Here is a 22074-nt window from a genome sequence, read left to right on the forward strand (position 1 = left end):
TGTCCAGAGATCGATGGTATTAGGCAAATTCTAGTGCTATTGGTATACTTTTAGATGTGCTGTTTCTGGGTCCGGGTCTGCCGCCGCACCTGGGACTATGAAGGCAGAAATTTTGGCAGCAGAAAAAAATAATCTGCAATATCCATGGGCTCCTTTGCGTCAAAAGAATTAAATAAAGTGGACCTATTATCTGATTAGGAAACGAATGTCTTGTCTAATCGTTTATATATGTGACCATGTAACAGGTTGGGTTTCTTTCCTGCTACAAACAAGAATATGAAACCAGGAAGTATGCTTCATCTAGTGCTCAGCCAGGCATATATCTCCGGATTTCCCTGCCTAAATCAACCAGCAATGCATTCCTTAGTCGGAGATTTTTATTAATCCTGCTTGCAAAATTTAAGAAGTCCTGAACGAATTATCGTGCTGGACCAGGAGAGTGCAGATTGTGTGTATGGATAAGAGGTATTTTAACGCATAACAACTGCACATGCCTAATTATGACCCTTCTGCATTATGATTGCATGCAACCAGTTTTCTGACACTATGCAGTTTGTACTTGAAACAGTGAAGTTTCCCTGTGTCTGAATGGCGATGAACTTCATCTGCTATTATGTCTAGTTGCATTCATGAGCCAGGTCATAAAGAATTTTAGAACAGCCTCGCAAAGGGAGGCTAGAATAACATTTATTAAGAAAGAGATCTTGGACCGAAAGTCTGCATGAAGAAGTTTAGATTTACAGGTTTTCACACTGATATCCCTTTAAGCCCTGTTAGAGGATTTGCATGCACATGGTAATCTTAATGTGGTCAGTGCATTTTGATTACTTCATGCCCCTTGTGTGCCTATCATAGGATTATTGTGTTTTCTTCTCCTTTTAATTTGAATCCCAGCCAAGAACTGTAGTTCAAATAATGGCACCAGAGGGTAAAGTGTAGCAGCAATACAGTAGGATTTTAAATTGAGTGCTTACGGTGCACCAATGAATACATCTTTACCAGTAGTCTATCTGCCTTATCTGTTTAGTCTAAAACAGAGCCTGTGAGGTGGATGAGCCAATCAGGTGGGTGTGCTTTGAACTCAACTTCTACTAGGAGCCAACATATTTACGAATAATTTTCTTCTTTAAATTGTTTTTGAGACCCTTCTTATGACCTCTGTTCTGTTAAGTTATTTCTCCAGAAAAAACAATAGTTTGAGGCATGTGTAGCTGTAGATACACATGCTGTGCATACTCCTGCTATCTAGGGTTGGGCCCGGATTTGTGCAGGTTGTTTTTTTTTCGAAGCAGTCTTCTCGAGTCACGAGGTACAGTGACATGGGCATTGGCTCCATTGTTAATAATGTTTTCTTTCCACTGTCAGGTTTGGGCATGTTACCGAGCTCCGGATTGACGCCATTGTTGTGATCTCTTCTGGCTTTCTCTGTTCCTCTCCTTTCTGTTGGTATTTTTTTCCATCACAATACCCTTTGTCACATCAACTTAACAAGCCCTGCTTTGTGCGGGTCAGAGATTGGGATGACTTCAACGTCCCTGGAGTGGTCTTGTTCTTTGGGGCCTCCCTCGTTTGCTTTCTCAATGGCAAGCTTGTCTTGCCTGTGATGGAACAGATGCCGTTCCGCTACTGCCCTGTGTGGCGTGCCAAATCCACCAGATCCTCAACCTCTGCCCCTCTCCCAAGCATGATGAGGCCTCCTGCGACACCTGCCGCTCCTTTCACTCCAAGAAAACTCTTCAATATCATTGGGCTCGACGTCTCGAAATGTCGCAGAGAAGCTACAGTGAAACCCCGGACCTCTTCACCAACCAGGACCTCAAGAGCGAATGCAGACCGCAGAGAAGGATGCCTTCTAGTCCAAAGTCAGCTCGGATTCCAACTTGGATATCGAAGTTTCCAGCCCAGTAGGCCACGAGTATAAACCCTCCTCCATGACCCCCTCGACACAGCTCGTACTCTGTGTAGCTCCCACCTATGACCAGGCATCCAGCCTCAAAACCCACGACAAGCTGCTGGTGGGCCACTGCCACCTGGCCATGGTCGCCACAAAACACTATTCGAATGCCATACCCAGCTTCTGCTCAGTGCCGGAGAAGATCTTGAAGCCCACATATTTGGCACCGATCATCACCACCTCGGCAAGGACCGCTGCACCGAAACATCCTTTGGAGACTTAATCTTTGACATCAAAGACTCGCTCAATCTTCTCCGACAACTCTCGCACTGGCACCAAAATCCTTGCGGCTGTGGGAAAGTGCCCCATTCTGACATGGTCATACCCACTTTTTACCTGTCTAAATCGATTCTTATATATTGCAAGTGTACAGGGAATCCATTTTAAGTGCATGTGCTGGACACTGGTAATTACGAGTTCCCCAGCTACATGATGTCTTCACAGAATCTTTGGTATCAAACATCTCGTATTAATAGATCCACCGCTGATTCCAGTGATGGATTTAATTAAACATGCACCCAGAGGGCAACTAAGAGGTGCCCCCTGAAAACCTACCGACTACTAGTGTACCAGCTGACTGGTGTAGACTAGCCTGACACCACAGACCGGTTTCTTGTCCCCTGCACGAGAGAGCCCACGCTCTCTGAGGGCAGAAACAATTCCTATTCAGGCCGGAGTTTTTACCTTCTCCAAGCATGATGGCTAAGTAATCAGCACACTAAGTCAGGAGGCTTCAAAGGCCTCTGCTGCTTTTGATATGCGACTCAGGCTGTCCCCCAGACAGGAAGCACCACCCCCTGCTTTGGGTAAATTTGGCAGGTGGGAATATCTAGACAGCCCATTAGGCTAGTTCCACCCCTAAGATGGTCTACCTGATGTGAACATGAAAACTAGAATTCCACCATATGGCTTTTTGGTGGAATTAGGCTCACATGGTCAGTGTTGAGCCCACTTCACACAGGAAGTGGTCATATAGAGGGTGTAGTCACCCTAAAGGTAAGTGGCCCATTGGCTACTACCCATCACTCCCCTTAACACCCCAAAATTGAGTATTTAGAGGCCCCCCTGAGGCTAGGAACTTTGATTTAATGGATCCAGAAGAAGAGGACCAAGAAGAGCCGCGAGACAATGAGAAATGAAAACTGCTTTGGACTTTTGGTACCAAACCCTGCCTGCACCAGTCTTGACAATTGTGACTGAGTGACTTGTCCTGCAGCTGAGCAACTACACCGGTAGCATTCCAGACTTTTGCAAATTGCCAGACATCTTCCTAGGACTAGAGAAGATACTCTCCTGCAGTACACTGGCACCGAAGAAGCAGAGTCTGGTTTACCGTGTTGCTGCTTCCTGGCCAGCCCCATGTAGCATCCCCCAAGAAGAGGTACCTGTTCTCCCGGAGGTCAGATCTGTCTCACCCGAGTCAGAGGACACCAGGACCTCTTGGAGCTGCGCAGGACCAATAGCCGGAGTACCGGACCCCTTGCAGCAACCAAGGCCTGTTTATGTCCAGTCGGGACTCTAACAGCACCGAGACCCAGCAGCTGTCGAAGGACATCAGCACCGCAGAGACCCTCTTCCAGTGTGGCCCAGCTGTCCTGATTTTGCATCCTCAACAAGCGAGACTGACATCCGCGAGGACCTTTGATGCACAGAGCCCAACCGAACTGTCTACTCCGCACTCGAATGCCCCAGCCCGAGTAACGACAAACCAACTGTGCCCTTTGCTCCCAGGACCCTTGTGAACTGAGCTCCCCATTGGAAGCTCCTGTAGTGTAGTTCCTATTTTCCCAATAGGCTCTGCGCATTGGAATAACATAAACAATAGTTTAGATGTAGGACTGAGGTCGACTAGGTCTTTATTGAATATGTTAGACTTAATTAGTTTGCCAGCTAGCTCAGAGATCACTAGAAACTTTCTCGAATGAACATGGACAAGTTAACTTCCCTGATTAGACAAGAAGGGATTAGCTTCTGACAACCGCATAAACATGACAACTTTGCTCCCCCAGAATAAGGAGTATATCGCCAGAGTCGTGTGTGAAAACAATAGATAGCTATTTCACTCAGTCAATCGTGCATACTTAGTTTCACCAGAGTGCAGAGAAATAGAGAGACGGGCGTTTTCAATAAAAGGTGTTATTTATTGAGCAGTCTTCTTTCTCATGCAAGAGAAGTGAATTGCAATACTTGTCATAAAGTAAAGTGCGTACAGTAAAAGGAGTATTATGAAATAATACTGTAAAAGCATTGATATGGTTTCTGAGCCATATGATAATTAAACGGTATAAAATATATACAATTACATACAATGATAAAAGTTGACTAAACGTACTCAACTGATGTTTCTAAATACGGCTACCCCAGTGTACCTAACCTAAGCCTAGTACGTGGGAAGGAGTAAAGGAGTTTTTAAGTTAAGTTAGTTTTGCCAAGAATCTGACTCAAGAATTCTCTAAGGATCTAATCAACTCCGTACCTTGGTATTAGAATGAAGGAGGTCTTGTATCTCGCTCTCTGGACTCGATCTCCCAGTCACCCGCAAGGGTGACTGGAAACACTGGAGCTGGATTTTCTCGGCAGGAGAAAGAGACAGCGTCTTTCTCAGTGCATCAAATGGGAGGGACGGCTTCCTTCGGCACTCGCATCAGCTGGGCTTCGGATAAGTAGATAGCCGCTCTGCTCCAAACCACCGTGTGTCGCTTAAGGCAAACGCTGGTATATTTATACCTGGAAGGTGCCGTGTTTGACGTAAGGTTGGACGTAAGACGTCAATAAAAGATGTCACTAAGAACTGGCCGTTCTTTCGGACTCGCAGGAGTTCTAGGACAAATCAAAACAAAAGCATGGGGAATTCCCAGGTTGCTGGAGGTTTGGTTTGTTGAAAGAACTCGTTGTACTTTCTAGGAGTCTAAGGAAGTAGCCTTGCCGTATTTGGATTGCATTGGCTATTACTAAATATGGATATGATTCTTATGCCTTTATAAGGGTATGATTTGTTATAACCACATAAGGGCATAAATCGGGAATATTTAATTAGGGTCCTAGATACGTTCACAACACTCCCAGACTTGTCCTTAAATCCCCCTCTGTAGCCTTTTTCTAGGTCCTCCCACCCCCACCATAGCTACCAAGGTTTCAGATTGCTTAGGTGTGACATTTTCATAATTGCAGTGTAATTATGTAATTATGAGTGACATTCAACGACTATGAGTGACACTTTCTTGCGAGCAAAATTTCAAGCAGTGAAGACGAGAGAAACCTATAAATATCTGTGAGAAGGTGCCATCTTTCTGCATGGTTGCCCTCTCATTTTGCTGATCTGCTGATGTACTTTGACTGAGTATGTCCAGGGTTCCTGCTACTCAGGTACCCAGGGCCTATTTCTTTCCCTAAAACTGCATTGAAGACCAAATACAATTGGCACTCTCTGGCCCAGGTCAACCCCTGGTAAATGGTACCCAGGGCACTGTGACCAAGGAAAGTCTCTAGGGGCGGCAGCACTTATTGTGCCACCCTTAGAAGTTCCTGAACTTTACACTCTCACACTGCCTTTGCAGGCTGCGTGTTTTGTTACAGAACAAAGTGAAGAGTCGACATGGCACACATCCCTGTGTGCCATGCCTACAACCCACTGCCCTGGCATAGATCAGTCACGCCTCTAGCTGGGTGCACTATACCAGTGGTGAGGGTACAGATGCATGAGCCCTGTACCCCTACAGTGTCTAAGACCATTCTTAGACATTGTAAGTGCAATGCTGCCATTAAGAGTATATGGTGATGGGAGTTTGTCATTACGAACTCCACAGTACCATAATGGCTGCACTGAAAACTGAGAAGTTTGGTATCAAACTTCTCAGCACATTAAATCCACACTGATGCCAGTGTGGGATTTAATGAAAAATGCACACAGAGGGCATCTTAGAGATGCCCTCTGAAAAACGACCTACCACTAGTGTCCAGGCTGAGTGCCTGCTTTCAGCTGCCACCAAGAAACATGTTTCTGGACCCCTGGGTTCAGGGTCGGCTGCTCTCAGGTGCCTGAAACAATGCAAATCCAAGGATGAGGTGCTAAGCCTACTCCCCCAGGATGGGTAGGTCCACGAAGGGGAAGCTTCAAAGGCCTGCCACCTTTGTGAGCTTCCCCAGGCCTGTTGCTGCTTTCAGGAGCTGGCCCCCACCGTTTGTCACCCCCTCTTTGGGCGGGAGAATCTGTGGGAAACCCAAGTGAGGAAGGGAGGTGTGCCAACATTTGCCAACCCCTCCCCTCGGGTGGGGGAGGCGAGGTGAAGCACAACTTAGTCCCTGCTATCTAGCCAACTAGAGTGAGACATATGCCCACCTCCCACTGGAGGGGGGCATGATAGGGGGTGTACCCACCCCAAGGAAGGGACCTATTGGTCCCAACCTTTGCTTACCTGAAATGCCCCTAAAACTAGTCTAGGGGGCACCCCGAACCTTGCCTCCTCAGACTAGAAACTACAAGAAGAAAAGAAGGACTGAACAGCCGGTCCGAAGCGAAGTAGAGGAGGACGCCCACTGACTCGTCCCCAGCCCTACCGGCCTGTCCCCACCTCGAACCTGCAGAAGCGAAACTCCGGTGTGTCCTGCAGCCAGCAACCTCAAGAACCCCGAGGACTTGCCCTGCCTTCCAAAGAAAAGACTCTGCCTCCTGTGAACACCGGATTTGTGCACCAACAGACTCCAGCTCTGGAGAAATCTGCAAGTCTGCACCCAACGCCCACGGTTCGAGTTCGAGGGGCCCAACACCACGAGGAGATCCAGACCCGTGATCCCTGACCTGCCTCCAGCCGACACCTGCAGCCTAAATACGAAGGCCCCCTCAACCGCATCCAGGAACTGGTAAGAAGATCTGACCCTAAAAGACACCCCTGCACCTGACTCCCCACAACCTTAGGTGGCCCAACCGACAGTGTCTAGCCAACCCTCAGCATCCCAACTTACCTCTCAACATGGTGGTCACACCCAGAAGACCTTCATCCCCGAGCCTGCAGTGTGTTTGCAAACCAGAGAAATCCCATTGAAAGTAACGGGGCGCCAGATGCCAAAACAGCACTCTGCACCTGGCCACTCTAGTGCAGCTGAGTGTTCACCTTTGGTGCTGTCCTGAACCCCCGTTTGCCCTGAGCTAAAGTCCAATAGCTTTGCTCCCACAACTTTGTGGCTTGCTCATAAGCAGCCACCAACAGGAGGCCCCCTATCCCCCATTCGCTAACATTGGGCCTCAGCACTTTGCACCCAGCCGCCCTAGTGCAGCTGAGGGTGTAACAAGAGTGCATCCTTGACCCTGGAGGACCCCTGAGTCTAACCCCAGAAACCCAACTCTCCCAATAAAGTACTTACCCTATAGGTCTCATAAACCTCCTCAAGAACAGCTGCATATGAGAAGCAAAAAGCAGAATCTGGTTCTTCTGCGATTTCCTCATGTCAAAAAGAGAACTCAGCAGAAAAATACGTAAATGGAGAAAACCCGAACTTCAATCAGATGGTTGTGATTACCGAACCTCACAAAGCCTCTGCGCCTCGCCATCTTCTCTAAAATAAACATAGCACCAAATAAACTATAAGAGCTATTTAGTGTTGTAAATGTTTTCAAAGCAAATTATCTTTCCCACCATCTCACCCTCTCAAGACTTTTGCACAATGAACTCTAATTTTGATTGGATAAAATAGTATCAAAAGTCTATTCTGTCAAACTCCTCCACACTTCACACTATCTCCTTTGTAATTAAATAAATAAACCCTCTTGATATATCATAAGTTCATCGCAAGAACAGTCTAGTCAGTCTCCCTAACCTACTTCTGCTCATCCTCCACCTTCAAGGAAAATGCCCTGACAATCCCAGATTAGACAATCTCTAACAAAAACCCCCTCCCCTCACCAAATTCCAGCCAACAATTAGTAGTTATCTTTCGATTCTTTGGAGAAATCCTACTCGCTGTCAAGCTTTTTATGAGTCAGATTCTATCCTGCTTCTATGTTGGTCTGTATTTTTATCATCTCACAGCACAGAGGTTGCCATAGTAGTATTCAGTTACTATCTCCATGTACATACGTCTTAAGTAGATGCAATCTTCTGGTCTTTCTTGACTTATCTGTGTTTTATTTCTCTAACCAAAGCCTCTTCCTCCACCTACTTGAATGTTATTATGTCCCCTTCATTGGTAGCTGCCCAACCTTCAAAATTGAACCACCTATGTATTCCAGTGCTTGTTCTCTATCCCATCTGAGCGCCGATCTCAAATTTAGAATCATGTGCAGATTGCACTAGAGCTCAAGTCTTTTCTGTCTTCCGTTGTGTTTAATATCTGCAAGCACCCACTGTGAAACTTTGTCAAAGTTTCCAGACCAGAGTGGGTTGCCAATTATGCATTAGACACTCCTCTTCATACTGGCTTCGAAACTCAATCTGCTCTCTTCAACCATCTAGACCATCCAGTCCTGTGTGAATATAAATGCACTCCATCTGCTTGCTGTATATTCATGGGTCCTCATGTTCTGTGTTACAAAATTATGTCCTGCTTCCTTTCATACCGAGTTATTCTCAAACACATTTCTGCGAATAATCCATGAGTCTTGGTGTCTATGTGGACTTCCCTTTTCCATTTGAAACTGACTTAAGTTATCTTCATTCATTTGGCAATACCGTAAAACACATCTGGTGCATGGCAGCCGTCATTACAACATTGACCTGGGAACTGCCATAGTCACTGATGGCTCTCAAACCTGACTATTTAACATAAAAAGAAAATAATCCTTTTTTTTTTTTAAAACTCACTGTTCTGAAGAGGTCTGCATCTCCTATCTCTTGCAGCCCAGGTCAGTTTGACCCTGTCATCATATTTGAGCTACCCTAAAGCTACAAACTTGCTCACAGTAAAATTCTGTTTTACTTTTTCTATTAAATTCTACTCTTGATCCCCTAACTGGCATTAAATATTAGTTCGAACATTTTTCTCAGTTTAAATAAATTAAGCATGATTCCATTTACTGCGAGGGTGGTCCGGAGCGGAGGGGGGACTAGGATGGAGGAGTGGACCATGATGCGAATGAGGACCTGGTATAGAGAAAAGTGCAGGTATAGCAGAAAAAATGTGCAGAGTGCAGAACAGGAAACCTATCAAGTGTAAAGAAAGAAGCCAAGTGCAGGAACAGAGCATTTGGTAATGTGAAGAGTTATTGGTGATGAAGATCTCAGAGTGGAAATGTAGGTTGAAATATTACTAATTCCCCTGCTTCGCAATCTACCCTCAATGAGGCTACAGATATGTCGCTGGTGTGTAAATCTCTCTGAGCTTATTCGATCAACTTCGTAAGGAATGATTCAGCTAGACCCATGATAAAACTAATAATTTTTGTCGTCTTCTTCCCAGGTTCTCAGACCATACAGCAATATCTCCAACCTGAAGGTGTGGGATTACTACACACGGGAGACCTTGTCAGAGGGACCTTCTTATGACTGGGAGCTGATCCAGGGACTGCATGAGCAGGCAGAGGAGGTAGAGCGTCAGGACAACAGTGCACCTCAGACCAAGCGCAAGATTATCTGGCCCTGCTATGACAACCATAACCGTGTGGAACCAGATGCAATCACACGCCTCCTTGAGGTAAGACTCCGTCCTGATGAACAGCTCACTCAGCCATTTTCACTAAGGAAATATTATAGGGAATTGTCCTAGACCGGCCTGTGCTTTACACAGTGTGTCAAGATAAAGGTCATTCCTCTACATTGCATGTATTTTGTAGCCCCAGGTTCCAGTGCTAATCACTGAATATATTTCAAAGGAAGAAAATATTTAGCCAGTTGTGGACACTAAGTAGATGTGGAAGAGTTTTGAAGTTATTCTTGGGCACTGAAAAAACTCAAATATTGACAAGTATAACTCTGTTGTATAAGCTGAAAAGGCTTTATATGGGGAGTGACAGAACCAGACAAGTTACCCTGAGTAGTTGGAGCACTGATCCGGCTGTGATCAGGGAATCGGGTCACCCATGAGATGAGAAAGTACTGTTCGATGCATATGAGCTGTAGATCGCATGCTGTGCATAGCTCGCCATCTAGTGTTGGCTCCGGATGTTTGCTCTTTGAGTTTCTATGAAGAAGTCTTTCCAGTCACGAGGTAGGTGACTCCTCCTTTCGGTGATCGTGCGCTTGGGCATCGACTCCATTGTTAGATAGTTTTTTTTCCGCCATCGGGTTTGAATGTGTATTGCTGTGCTCCGGTTCGGCACTGTTTCTCGGACCCCTTCGACGCTCAATCCACTACCCTCAACGGTATTGTTATTGATCAAGTTCCCCATTCGTCGTGACACTTCTCACCTCGAATAACTTTGATCGGAAACTCGTGTCGGGCCTACCCACACCGATCGCGCTAGCAGTCGATGGAACAGACTCCATCCAAGTTCTGTCCCGTTGGTCATGCTAAATTTCCATGCACCGACTTGCACGAAGTCTGCAGACTACCTGTCCCTGGAACGAGACGAGAAAGACTGCGACGAGTGCCGATAGTTTTGATCGAAAAAGACTTAGTGATCCTCACAAGATGCAACACCAGAGCGGCTGTGCACCGGACATCTTCGGCAAAGATCCCATCACAGAACATCAAGCTCAAGGTGCCGAAGAGGAAGAACATATCTCTGTGCCCGAAGTTGACGCCGACATGGAAGAAGAGGACCAGGTTACTCCGGGTCAGCGTACCGTGAGTAAAGATACACTTTTGCCCCTTCAACAACCAAAGACAAAGGCTCCGGTCCCTCCTCTGCCTTCGGGCCAAGGTCGGCACTGACAAAAAGTTTCCGACACCCCGCCCTCCGGCCCGGCTCCGAAACACAAAAAAAAGCCTTTCAGCTCGAGCTGGCCCCACTCCGGTGCCAAACCAATGCCTTCGTAACCCAGATCTAAAAATCTTTAGGTGACAATTCCACAGTTGCCGAAGATTATCATACTGACCCAAACACAGATAATGACCCTGATGTGTATCCGTTCAGATCCTGCCCACCTGACAATCACATTGGGTACATTGAGCTCCTTAACAGGACTGCTCAATATCAGGGGGTGGAGCTGCATAAAGGGCCGTTAAAGTAGGACTTCCTCTTTGAGACCCTTAGTACCTCTCAGAGAGCCACTCATGCATTGCCAATGCTGAAAGGCATGTTTAAACACACAGATGAGGTATTTAAAGATCCTGTGAGGGCAAGAATAATCACACCTAGGGTGGATAAAAAATATAAAACTGCACCAACGGACCCTACTTACATCAGAGGTCAGTTGCCCTCAGAGACTCTTGTGGTTTTCAACGCTCGCAAGAGAGCTAACTCACAAACCTCAGGTGAGGCTCCTCCTCCTGATTGTGAGTCTAAGCTCATTGATGCCTCGGGCAAGAGAGTGGCTTCACAAGCAGCTAATCATTGGCGCATTGCCAACACTCAAGCTTTGTTGGCTCGCTATGATAGGGCTCATTACGATGAGTAGGAAAAACTCATGCAATTTTTGCCTGACGAACACAAAACTAAGGCTAATGACCTCATCCAAGAAGGTAAACTCATCACTAATACGTCCACCAGGTGTACCCTAGATATTGCAGACACGGCAGCCCGTGCAGTAAACATCAGTGTACTCCTACGTAGTCATGCTTGGTTGATAATCTCATGATTTAAACCTGAGGTGCAAACCTCCATCCTCAACAAACCATTCAGCAGTTGATACCTCACTGGAAATAATGAAAAAAGATACAGAGGTCGCAAAATCCATGGGGACTTTGCAGCTACCTACCAATAGGGGTTCCTTTCGCCGCTCCTTATACAGGGGTGGTTCAAAAAATGTATCCACAGAAAATCCCTCCTCCTCTTACAAGGTCAACAACCAATCCCCCTCATCAAGAGGTTATTTTAGAGAAGTTTCTAGAGGAAATAATGGTAAGGGAAGAGGCAGAGGCAAATCCACACGCACTTCCCCCAGCAAACAAACAGTGACTGCCCTCTGTTACCCCCCGATCATTCCACTCCTGTCGGGGGACGTCTCTTTCAATTCCTACCTGTCTGGAATTCAATCACCTCAGATAAGTGGGTCCTACAAATTATTAGTTACTGCCTGGAGCTTACAGACACTCCCCCAAATATTCTTCCAAGATCACATGCAATGTCACTAGAGCATCTTACCCTTCTAAGTCAAGAGGTTCTCTCTCTCTCTTGGAAAAGCATGCTATAGAGCCAGTCCCATTACAATATCAGGGGACCAGTGTATACTCCCTGTACTTTTTAATTCCCAAAAAGGACGGCTCTCTCAGGCCTATACTAGACCTCAGAGAGCTAAATGTATACATTCAGTCGGACCACTTTCACATAGTCACACTCCAACAAGTGCTCCCACTCCTTCAGCAAGGCAACTTTCTGTCCACTCTGGACTTAAAGGACGCCTATTTTCATATTCCCATTCACCCTGCTCACCGGAAATATCTTAATTTGTGGTAGACGGCCAACATTACCAATTCGAAGTCCTCCCATTTGAAGTAACTACCGCACCAGTGTTTTCACAAAGAGCCTGGCAGTAGTTGCGGCTCATCTAAGGAATTTATTTCCTTCATCTCTTGTCTGTCTCTTTTTCATATATATATACTAAATACAAAAAGTATTTTGCTATTGTCTGTCTGTTTATACAAAAAAATAAGGTATATCAAGATATCAAAATAAATATATTTGATTTGTTTCAATAGCCGGCTAGCAATTGAGTCATTGTTAGTCTGGTCCCCAATTGAGTTGTTGTTTGTCTGTGAAATCAGTCACAGTATTTGCACCTCTTTTGTTTACTCTAGTATTGGACTCTGCTTTACTGTGGATGAGTCAAAGCCCTTGTTTGTTGTTCTATTCATCTAAGAAGACAGCAGACTCATGGATTTCTTTACTTAGATGACTGGCTCATAAAAGCCAGCTTCCAGCAAAGTTGCCTACGACACACTCAAAAAACAGTGCAACTGCTTCAGAAACTTGGGTTCACTGTAAACCTCACCAAGTCTCATCTCTAGCCCCCTAACACACCAGTGTACGTAGGAGCCACTATAAACACTCAAAAGCTCTAGCGTGTCCCAACCCAGTCAGAATCTGCAACAAACAGACTCTAATCTCTCAGTTTCAGTCCAAACACTCATTACCAGCTCGATTGTTCATGCAATTGCTAGGAATTATGGCGTCGTGCATTTTAATTGTTCCTTAAACAAGAGTCAAAATGTGTCCCCACCAGGAATGCTTAGCACGTCAGTGGAACCAAGCTCAAGGTCGATTATCAGACCTAGTGTTGGTGGACGGCCTCACCCATCACTCTCTGCAGTGGTCGAATGCACAAAACCTTTCCAAGGGGTGGCAATTTATCGACCCGGTTCCACAGATAGTGCTAACAGCAGACACTTCGCTCACTGGCTGGGGAGCTCATCTCCAAAAGCATACCATTCAGGGCATGTGGACTCTATAAGTCCACATAAACCATCTGGAACTGCTAGCAATTTTTCTAGCATTGAAAGCGTTTCAACTTCATCTAGTAGGCAAAGCTGTTCTAATTCACACAGACAACATGACAGCAATGTACTACACACAAAAACAGAGGGGGGCACAGTCTCTTCAGCTCTCACAGCTAGCTCAGAGCATCTGGAGAAAGGGCCATACCTAAAAAAATATACCTCCTTGCAAAATACTTCCAGGAATAAACAACCAGATTGCAGATCTGCTCAGTTGTCAGCTACAACAGATCGACAAATGGGAACTCCACCCTCAGGTTCTACTCCCATTCTTTCAAATGTGGGGCTTCCCAGAGATAGATCTGTTCGCCACCCACCTAAACGCAAAATGCCCAAACTTCGCATCCAGGTATCCACACCCATTGCCCAAAGGCATTGCACTACGGATGAACTGGTCAGGGATATTTGCTTATGCTTTACCTACTCTCCCACTCATTCCTTAAGTAGTTCGGAAGCTCAGACAGCAGTCTCTGACAATAATCCTAGTTGCTCCCACATGGGCCGTCAACCAGGGTTCAGTAGTTCCCCACTAAAAACTACACCTCACTCAGAACCATGGAGGGATAAGCATCCAGATCCCAGTCATCTCAACCTGTTCGTCTGGACAAGGTGGTTTTAAGGACCCGTCCTCCTTCCTTGCCAAAGGTTGTCACGCCCTTCCACATCGGGCAGACCATCACTTTGCCCACCTTCTTTCCGCCTCCATCCTTTCAGGGAAGAGGAGAGGCTCCACCGTTTGGACCCAAAACGTGCGCTTGCTTTCTATCTGCAGCGTACACAACAGTTCTGGGTGGATGATCTACTCTTTGTTTGCTACATGGGCGCCAAAAAAGGTCAGATTGTGCACAAACGGACCATTTCCCGGTGGGTTATTCTGTGCATCAAAGCATGTTACTCCTTGGCTAAGAAGGAGCCTCCTGTGGGGCTGCATGCCCATTCAACCAGGGCAACTGCAGCCACTACTGCCTTGGGACGCGGCGTTCCCTTGCAGGACATTTGTCAGGCAGCTACGTGGGCCTCGCTGCACACGTTTACAAAGCACTACAGCCTTGACAGTCCGGTCCGGAGAGACTGCTTATTTGGCCGTTCTGTGCTCCGTGACTTTCTGGTGCAATCCTCCGGGGTTGGTATTGCTGGGGTATCTATTCTAAGGTAAGGAATCTATCACTAATGTGTCTCTTTCAGATGCACAAGTTACTACTTGTGTAACAATATATCTGTAAGAGACATTAGTTAGTGATAGATTCCTTACCGCCCCACCCATCCTCCCTTTTCTACGAACTGATTACTAGGGTTAAGGTCATCCCTTTCAGGGCCCTAGTTTTTATGCACCAATGGTCAGTATCTTGCATGGCTCAGTGTTCCTGGCGCGGAAAGTCGTGTACAGAACTGACGTCAGCGCACATGGGTGGCGCCTTATTACTCTCCGTGACGTCATCTCTGCACTGACGACGCCAGTGACGGACGTTGAGCCACAGGATGCCACTTACTGACGCGCAGGGGTACTACTAAGCAAACCTTTCCAGATCCAGTCTGACGCCTGGGGATATTCTAAGGTAAGGAATCTATAACTAACTAATGTCTCTTACAGATATATTGTTACACAAGTAGTAACTTGTGCTTCAGAGCACAACCTAGTCATCAGAAATTTAGGAAACCACTAACAACCAGCTCTTCTGCTCCTCTGTTTAAATTTTCTGCATTGGCTGTTCAGTGACAATTAGATCTGACACTATTTCCAAGATGCCTTTTTGGTATTTGTGCTCTCTACAAAATTATTAACATAACATATACTGACTGAACTTGGCGCCACATTTCAGAAGAGTGAATAATACATGGTAAGAGTTTGCTGCATGTTGTCACAATTTATAGTAGACCGCATCTAATTTTTGTGTCGAGTTTTGAGCAGCGTGTGGAAAGAGCCTCTGAAGCTCAGTTTTGGAGACCAACTTCTCCATCATGAGAACTTCCTCAATTTCAACAGCACTGTATTTGCCTGCCTAAATGTGGCATTCAAGAACACATTTTCCTAGAAAACTCTTGTTTCCAATTATAGAACAATTCCCATGTAAAAGCAACATGCTTCTTTTATTAAAATTAAAATGAGCAAAAACATCAAATACTCCTACAGCATCACGCAGATGAAAGACAACACTTTCTTACTTAATTTCTTCTCAGAGTGCAAAAGTATCCCTGACCAGTGTCCTTAAGTATTTTTCCCCACTTGAGATATAGCTTGAGTTTCTTTTCGGTCAGTAACGTCTGCTAAATTACCCCAATACAAGTTTTCTTTTCCCACATTTTAAGCCATTTAACGTGGTCTTTAGGCAGGAATTGGCAAAGGTGTAGGTTCACAGCAGAATAACTTTTTTTAAACTCTTTTTCAGTTTTCAGGGTGTTTATTGTTTTTAAAGGACCTTTATTCTGTGAATTTTTGATCTGGTGAAGGAAACATGTTTCCATCCATGGTTAGCTTGTGTGTTTGTTTGGGCATGCCCCTCCTATTTAAGAATACTCACTTAGGCAGCACAGAAAGTGCTTCTTGAATGTATAGGAACTGATGAGCCAAAAAACAATGGACTGTAATGCAATCTAAAGAGGCAACCGGTAGCTGAGATTATTTCAAGTGTTCCAAATAGCACAAAAAGTATTATCTAATGTAGTCTACTAAAATAGTTGGGGTATGCCCAACTTGAGTCCCATGCTTTAGGTGTCATAGGACTTAAGCGGCACCACACTGGTATGGCCCAGCAAGGCTGGAACAGTTCTGAGGTTGCTTGCATTTATGTTCAAGCTACCTCTGTCCTAGCAGTAGGTGTAAACTGTCCTTTGAGAAGTGGGGCCAGGACTGCGTTGCATGTGATTGGTCCATGTGCACAGTGGAAAAGATGAGCTAAACAACTGTACACTGAAAGGCAAAGTAGAAGATTACCAGTGGGTGGGATTGAGGCCACTCATAATTTTCTGTGCTACATTTGCAAAGTGATTCAGAAAAGGGGGTGGTGATGGACAGAGTATCTGAATTAAACAGAACACTCGTACCCAGTCAACAGATCAGGGCTTGATCCATCACCGTTTTTTAGCTCACTGCACCATCCCAGCTCAGAACCCGGCTACATGCAAATTAGTCTGTCCCTGGCCCAGTGCATCATGGGAACAGGGCAGACCAAACTACCAAGCCAATTCTTATACTGGGAAGGAAACAAGCTTCCGGGGACCGGTTTCTGGCATTACAGCCGTCTTCGGCCCGGCTTGCTTGAATCCTGATGGTGCAATGAGCAAGGGACTCACATCTGAGTATACCCTTCCACGCTTATGGTGGACAAAATGATTCAGAAAAGGGGGTGGTGATGGACAGAGTATCTGAAATAAACAGAACACTCGTACCCAGTCAACAGATCAGGGCTTGATCCATCACCGTTTTTTAGCTCACTGCACCATCCCAGCTCAGAACCCGGCTACATGCAAATTAGTCTGTCCCTGGCCCAGTGCATCATGGGAACAGGGCAGACCAAACTACCAAGCTAATTCTTATACTGGGAAGGAAACAAGCTTCCGGGGACCGGTTTCTGGCATTACAGCCGTCTTCGGCCCGGCTTGCTTGAATCCTGATGGTGCAATGAGCAAGGTAGTCATTCAGCCACCAAGTTGGATGATTATGTTTGTTATAAATATCATCAAAAAACTTTGTTCAGTTTGAGTCATGTAAGTATATTTTGCCTTTCTGTACAAAGTGTGACAACAGTGGGATCTGAAATGCATTAATTTTACAGCAGAGAATGTGTCTCTTGTACCCTATTTTGTGCTGCATGTATTATGGAGTGTGGATCACTGTGTGTAAGTGATGGGGTGGGCCTGATCTACACCAGAGGGTGAGTGGGTGATATATTAATGGAGATGTGTGCATTTAGGTGCAGAAGAAATTAGTTGGAGAAAGAGAATGTTTAGTGAGTCATGAACAGTTAGTGCTTTAAAGAAAGTATTAAAGAGTCTAGGATTGAGATGTGGGTCCATACTCACTGTAGTAATATCTGGCACTTTATTTCTCCAAAGGAGCTTCATTCGCTGGAAGTGGAACTAGGTCAGATCCCGGAACGGTGGAAGGATACATGGGACAAGATAAGAGCCACACAGCGCCTCGAGGCTAAGCAGGAGGCTAGGGTGAGTATGATTGAAATTGCCTTTGCTCTGGTGATGGCGGTTAGAGTGCAGGGTTTGAGGCTGGTGTATTTTATATCATGATGTATTATAAGTTGTAACTAAGGGAGTTGGAATAAGGGCATGGCTGAAATCTACGCTGAGATGATCTGTGTAGTTTCTAAAATACACATGCTATGAAACCACTGGAAATGTGAAAGATGGTTGGCACAAACGATATGAGTTATAGACACAGGTCTTCCTGTCAATAAAAGGAACATTTTGGATTTCATACCTTTGCTTTTGTTATTGGACTTTTTTAAAAATAATTTCTCACTTTAAAACTACATTTAGTGGTATTGGCCAAGAGGTACGTTCTCATCTCATTCATCGTTTTTGGGGACACCATTTTTCCCTCTTCTCCTCACCTCTTCTCCTTAGGCCAGGGGCGACAGGTGCAGAGGTGTTCGGAGTCGTCGGATTTTTATCATCCGGTCACTTGCGGTCAGGAGGGCTGCACACAGAGGAGTCCCTTCCTGACAAGACAAACCCAGAGTGTGCTTCTTCTCTGGAGGGTTGGAGGGGACCACACAGGCACCATTGGCCCACTTCAACTCGGGCTTGGAGCAACAGGTGCAGTGGTGTTAGCTCATGTCTGGTTTATGCGGTCGAAGTCCTCACAGTTCTTTCTTTGGTACCTGCAGGGTGGCAGTTACGCTGCTCCACAAGAGTCTTGGCAGAAGTGCTGGCGGTCCTCCCAAGCTTTTGGAGGCACAGCAGCTTGCAGGGTGAGTCAACTTTGGCACAATCATCGGGAACAGCGAACAGGCTGGCAAGGTTGGTGCTAGGTCAGTTGCTCAATCAAGGGTTCTTGCTTTAAGGGGGTCTTCAATCCTTCTTCTCTAGGTGTGCGAGAATCTGATTTTCTGGTACCAGTGGCTCCCCTAAACACTAGATTTAGGGGTGTTAGGGGAGTTTGGGTAGCAGGCAATGGGCTACTTACTCCTGGGGTCACTAGGCCGCCTACATGACCACTTCCTGTGGGAAGTGGCCATAATTCTGTCCCCGATTTCCTAAATTTGCCCTCACAAAGATGTCAAACTTCTAATTTCCATATTCATTGCAGGTAGCCCACCTTATGGGTGGTCCTAGCCTGAAGATAAACACTCCTCTCTGACTACTAATTTTCCTGCCTATCCTGGCGCCAAATGCCCCCTGGATGGGAGGTCGGCTTCCTCTCCTGTGTGGGAAGCTCCCTGCGTTGGAATCCTAATTGGCAGGTCATTCCCCCTGGGAATGTGTTCTCTGGGTGCATGTGTTAATAAATCCATCACTGGAATCAGTTAGGTTTATTAATATGAGGTGTTTGATACCATCACCATATGGTTCAGTGAAGCCATTATGTAGCTGGGTAACACAGTCTTACCAGCGCCCACTGCATACGTTAGGACGATTTCCCTATTCGCTTGTACTGGCAGTAATTGAACTGGCCAGCATAGGGGCATATGTGGTCATGCAGATATGTCTTCACATGTAATATAATGCACCTTTCCTTTGGGCTGTAAGGCCTGCTGTAGGGTTGATTTTCAAATATTACATGCAGTGTTAGGGGGTATGGTCTTTGCCATGGGCCTGCAGATTTTCTGTGAAAAAGGTTTATTAAAAAAACAAGCGCGGTTACCTTTGCTTGCATTTTTTGGCCCCCCAGGTGGGCCAGTCCACTTTGGGAATTGATTTTATTGTATTATGTTGAGCGGATGCATGTGGCCCTCCCCAGGCCAATTAAGGCCCCAGGGACCCCATCCCCTAGGTCATGGCTGATTCTGAAAAATGGGAGAGGGGCCCTCCTGTCAGACCGATTTTTAGGTCTCGCCTACAGCATTGCTTTAGCAATGCTTGTTTGACGAGATTATAGTGAGGCTGTCAAAAGTCTACCCAAACTGCGGATCGGGTACAGTTCATGTGAGCCGGGCGCGTGCACATCGCACACCATCGGCATCAGACTCAGACTTCAAAGGAAGCCGCTCCCCCGCCACCCAATGCCGAGAGCTTGTTTAACTTTCCGGCAGTTCACGCTTTGTTTACACTGCGCGCTCTTCTCCCGACCGTTTGTTGACTCCTCATGTTTACATAAATTAACTTCGGTGAAACCAACTCCTCGAGCCTGGTTTCTGAGTCTGTTCACTCTGCCTTTCATGCTGCTGGGCTGTTAGTGTTTCAGTGGATACACTTGTTCCTGTGATTTCCACTCCTGTTTGCCCGTGAGCCAACTGCTGCTGGTCCAGTGGTTTAGTCCAGTGATGCAAGGGTGAATTACACTCTTATTAGCGTTGTGTCTGCAATAGCATTGGGGTTCTGTGAATAGCAGACTGCCTACCGTTAACTGTCTGACTAACGTGTCAGTTTAATGTTGCCAAATATTGAGTGCAGTCTTGCGGCGGAGGGAGCGGGAGGGTCTGGGCTCATTTGACCCTTGGGGCCGCTGCTGATCGGCCGAGGTTGCATTCTCCGCAGGCGTACTAATGAGCAGGATTGTTCTGGGACAAACAGTAGTTTGGTCTGCAGATGTAAGGAACTAGGTTAGACGGTATGAACTTATGTGGAAAGCTAGCAACTCAAACCACCTAGTTGTATGTTTAAGTACGTCCAAGTGAACAGGGTTGTCCAAAGTCAATCCGAGACCCTTGCCATTTTTTCTGAGCTCATAAAATAAAATGAGACAGTAAATTGAAATGTAATGCATTTATATATTTATAGGGAATCCTTTTCGACCCCCATCCAGTAAAACATCGAAAGAGCATTCTCGTGTTACTCGACATTGTTTGGGCGATATGCGAGTTTTAAAATAATGCTCGTTTGTACATATCTGTAAAGTCACTCAGAAATGCTTGCTGCACGTTCATTGTGAGTGGTAAGCTTAGCTGTAACAAGTTGGCTTTGTCATAAGCAGGCAGGCTCGTTTTCTTTTTTATGTTCTCTGCTTGGAACTAAACCGATACTGAGCGAAGCCCCTGCTTACAATAATATGCGTAGATATTCAACCAAATCCTGATTTTGAAATGCCCATTTAAGGTATCTGAACTCCAGCATTTGTTCTGGTGGCAGATAATTTACTGCTGGGCCTCGACTGCCCAGGGTACATCGTTGTAGGCTGCTCGTCCTTTTTATCCGTGGCTCTGATAACTGCAGCGCGAGACCACGCACACAGGCAGAAGGGTCTCAAGCCACTTAAGCACGTAAACAGTCTGGCCTTTTCACAAAATGGAAACATATTTTTTGTGCACTGTTTCCCAATATCAGCATGTAATAATTCGATGTGCAACTGTGTCAATATTGTTTTGGCCGGAACCAGTAGACCTGTAACCTCTTAAGGGAAGAAAACTTAAATGTGAAACAAGTTTGTTTACTGCTGGGATTTACCGAACAATTAATGCTCGCATTTGGATCGGTGCTTTCAGATAGATAGTGTGGGGAATATCTGCACTGCTTAAAAGTAATGGATGTAAGCGCAATGCTGAAGGCTCTGTTCATGTCCAGGATATAGAAAGTCAGCTGTGTACACATTAGACCCTCATTCTGGCGGATTGTTTCCCCGGAAACGCCTTGCCCTCGAACACTCCGAGATTTGCAGTAATTATTGCAATGCATGCTTTCACTAGCAAAACACATTAATTTGGAGGTTGAGTCCTCGGAAGGTGCACTTATGCTTTGACGTTCAATCTAAGATGCAGAACGATATGGTAATACCGAGCCCTGCTTTGTCCGATTCACCAAGAGCATTATTACCACCACAGGAAATGCCAGGCAGTTGGTAATTAACCTCTTACTTATGCTTGTTTTGGAAACTATAGTATAATATACATGCGAGTGAACAGGGTCGACCAAATCTTCAACTGCCTGATCATTTATCTGTTCAATGACTATAGAAAATGGCACACTTTTGTCCCTTCTTCTAAAATGGCGTCATGGTTCCCTTCGAGACTGCCTCTGACAACGGCGCTTAGTGGAGTGAAAATCATGTGCGCAACGAATGCTGATGACTCAGTTGATGTGTGTACAGCAAATGTATAGACGACTTTGCAGAGTTAGGGTTACATTGTGCATTCAGCCATGGTGGAATAAAGCTCACCAGGCACCACCGATGTAAAATGTGGATGCATAATGTGTGAGATTGACAAATTTATGAGACCTGGTACACCATTTAATACTTTCCACTGGAAAATAGTATTACTTTATTTTGATCAGAACATCCAGTGTGCTGTGGAGACGACCCACAGCCAAAGGACAGCACATGGGCATTGTGTTCCACATGATAGATTGCATTATTCACTCCATTGTGGCAGCCTTCGTTTCTGGGTAGTGACATACAAAGCATTAAGTAGCTTAATATTACAAAAACAAACATTTTTGATGATGCAAAGTATCCTCGAGAAACCTTACCTCCACCTTGTGAACCC

General features: G+C 45.7%; 1 protein-coding gene across 8 annotated transcripts in view; it reads left to right on the forward strand.

Moving 5' to 3' along the window:
* The window catches only part of SBF1 (SET binding factor 1), a 1591024-nt gene that overhangs the window by 1345040 nt on the left and 223910 nt on the right, over positions 1–22074 (forward strand). For all 8 annotated transcript variants that reach the window (XM_086918836.1, XM_086918839.1, XM_086918838.1 and 5 more), the window contains 2 exons: positions 9347–9580; positions 17534–17641. In XM_086918836.1, coding sequence (XP_086774962.1) covers positions 9347–9580; positions 17534–17641 — 342 coding nt within the window. The remainder of the gene's footprint in view (positions 1–9346; positions 9581–17533; positions 17642–22074) is intronic.

This window comes from Lissotriton vulgaris, chromosome 1_1 (genome assembly GCF_964263255.1).
Source record: "Lissotriton vulgaris chromosome 1_1, aLisVul1.2, whole genome shotgun sequence".
NCBI classification, from domain to species: domain Eukaryota; kingdom Metazoa; phylum Chordata; class Amphibia; order Caudata; family Salamandridae; genus Lissotriton; species Lissotriton vulgaris.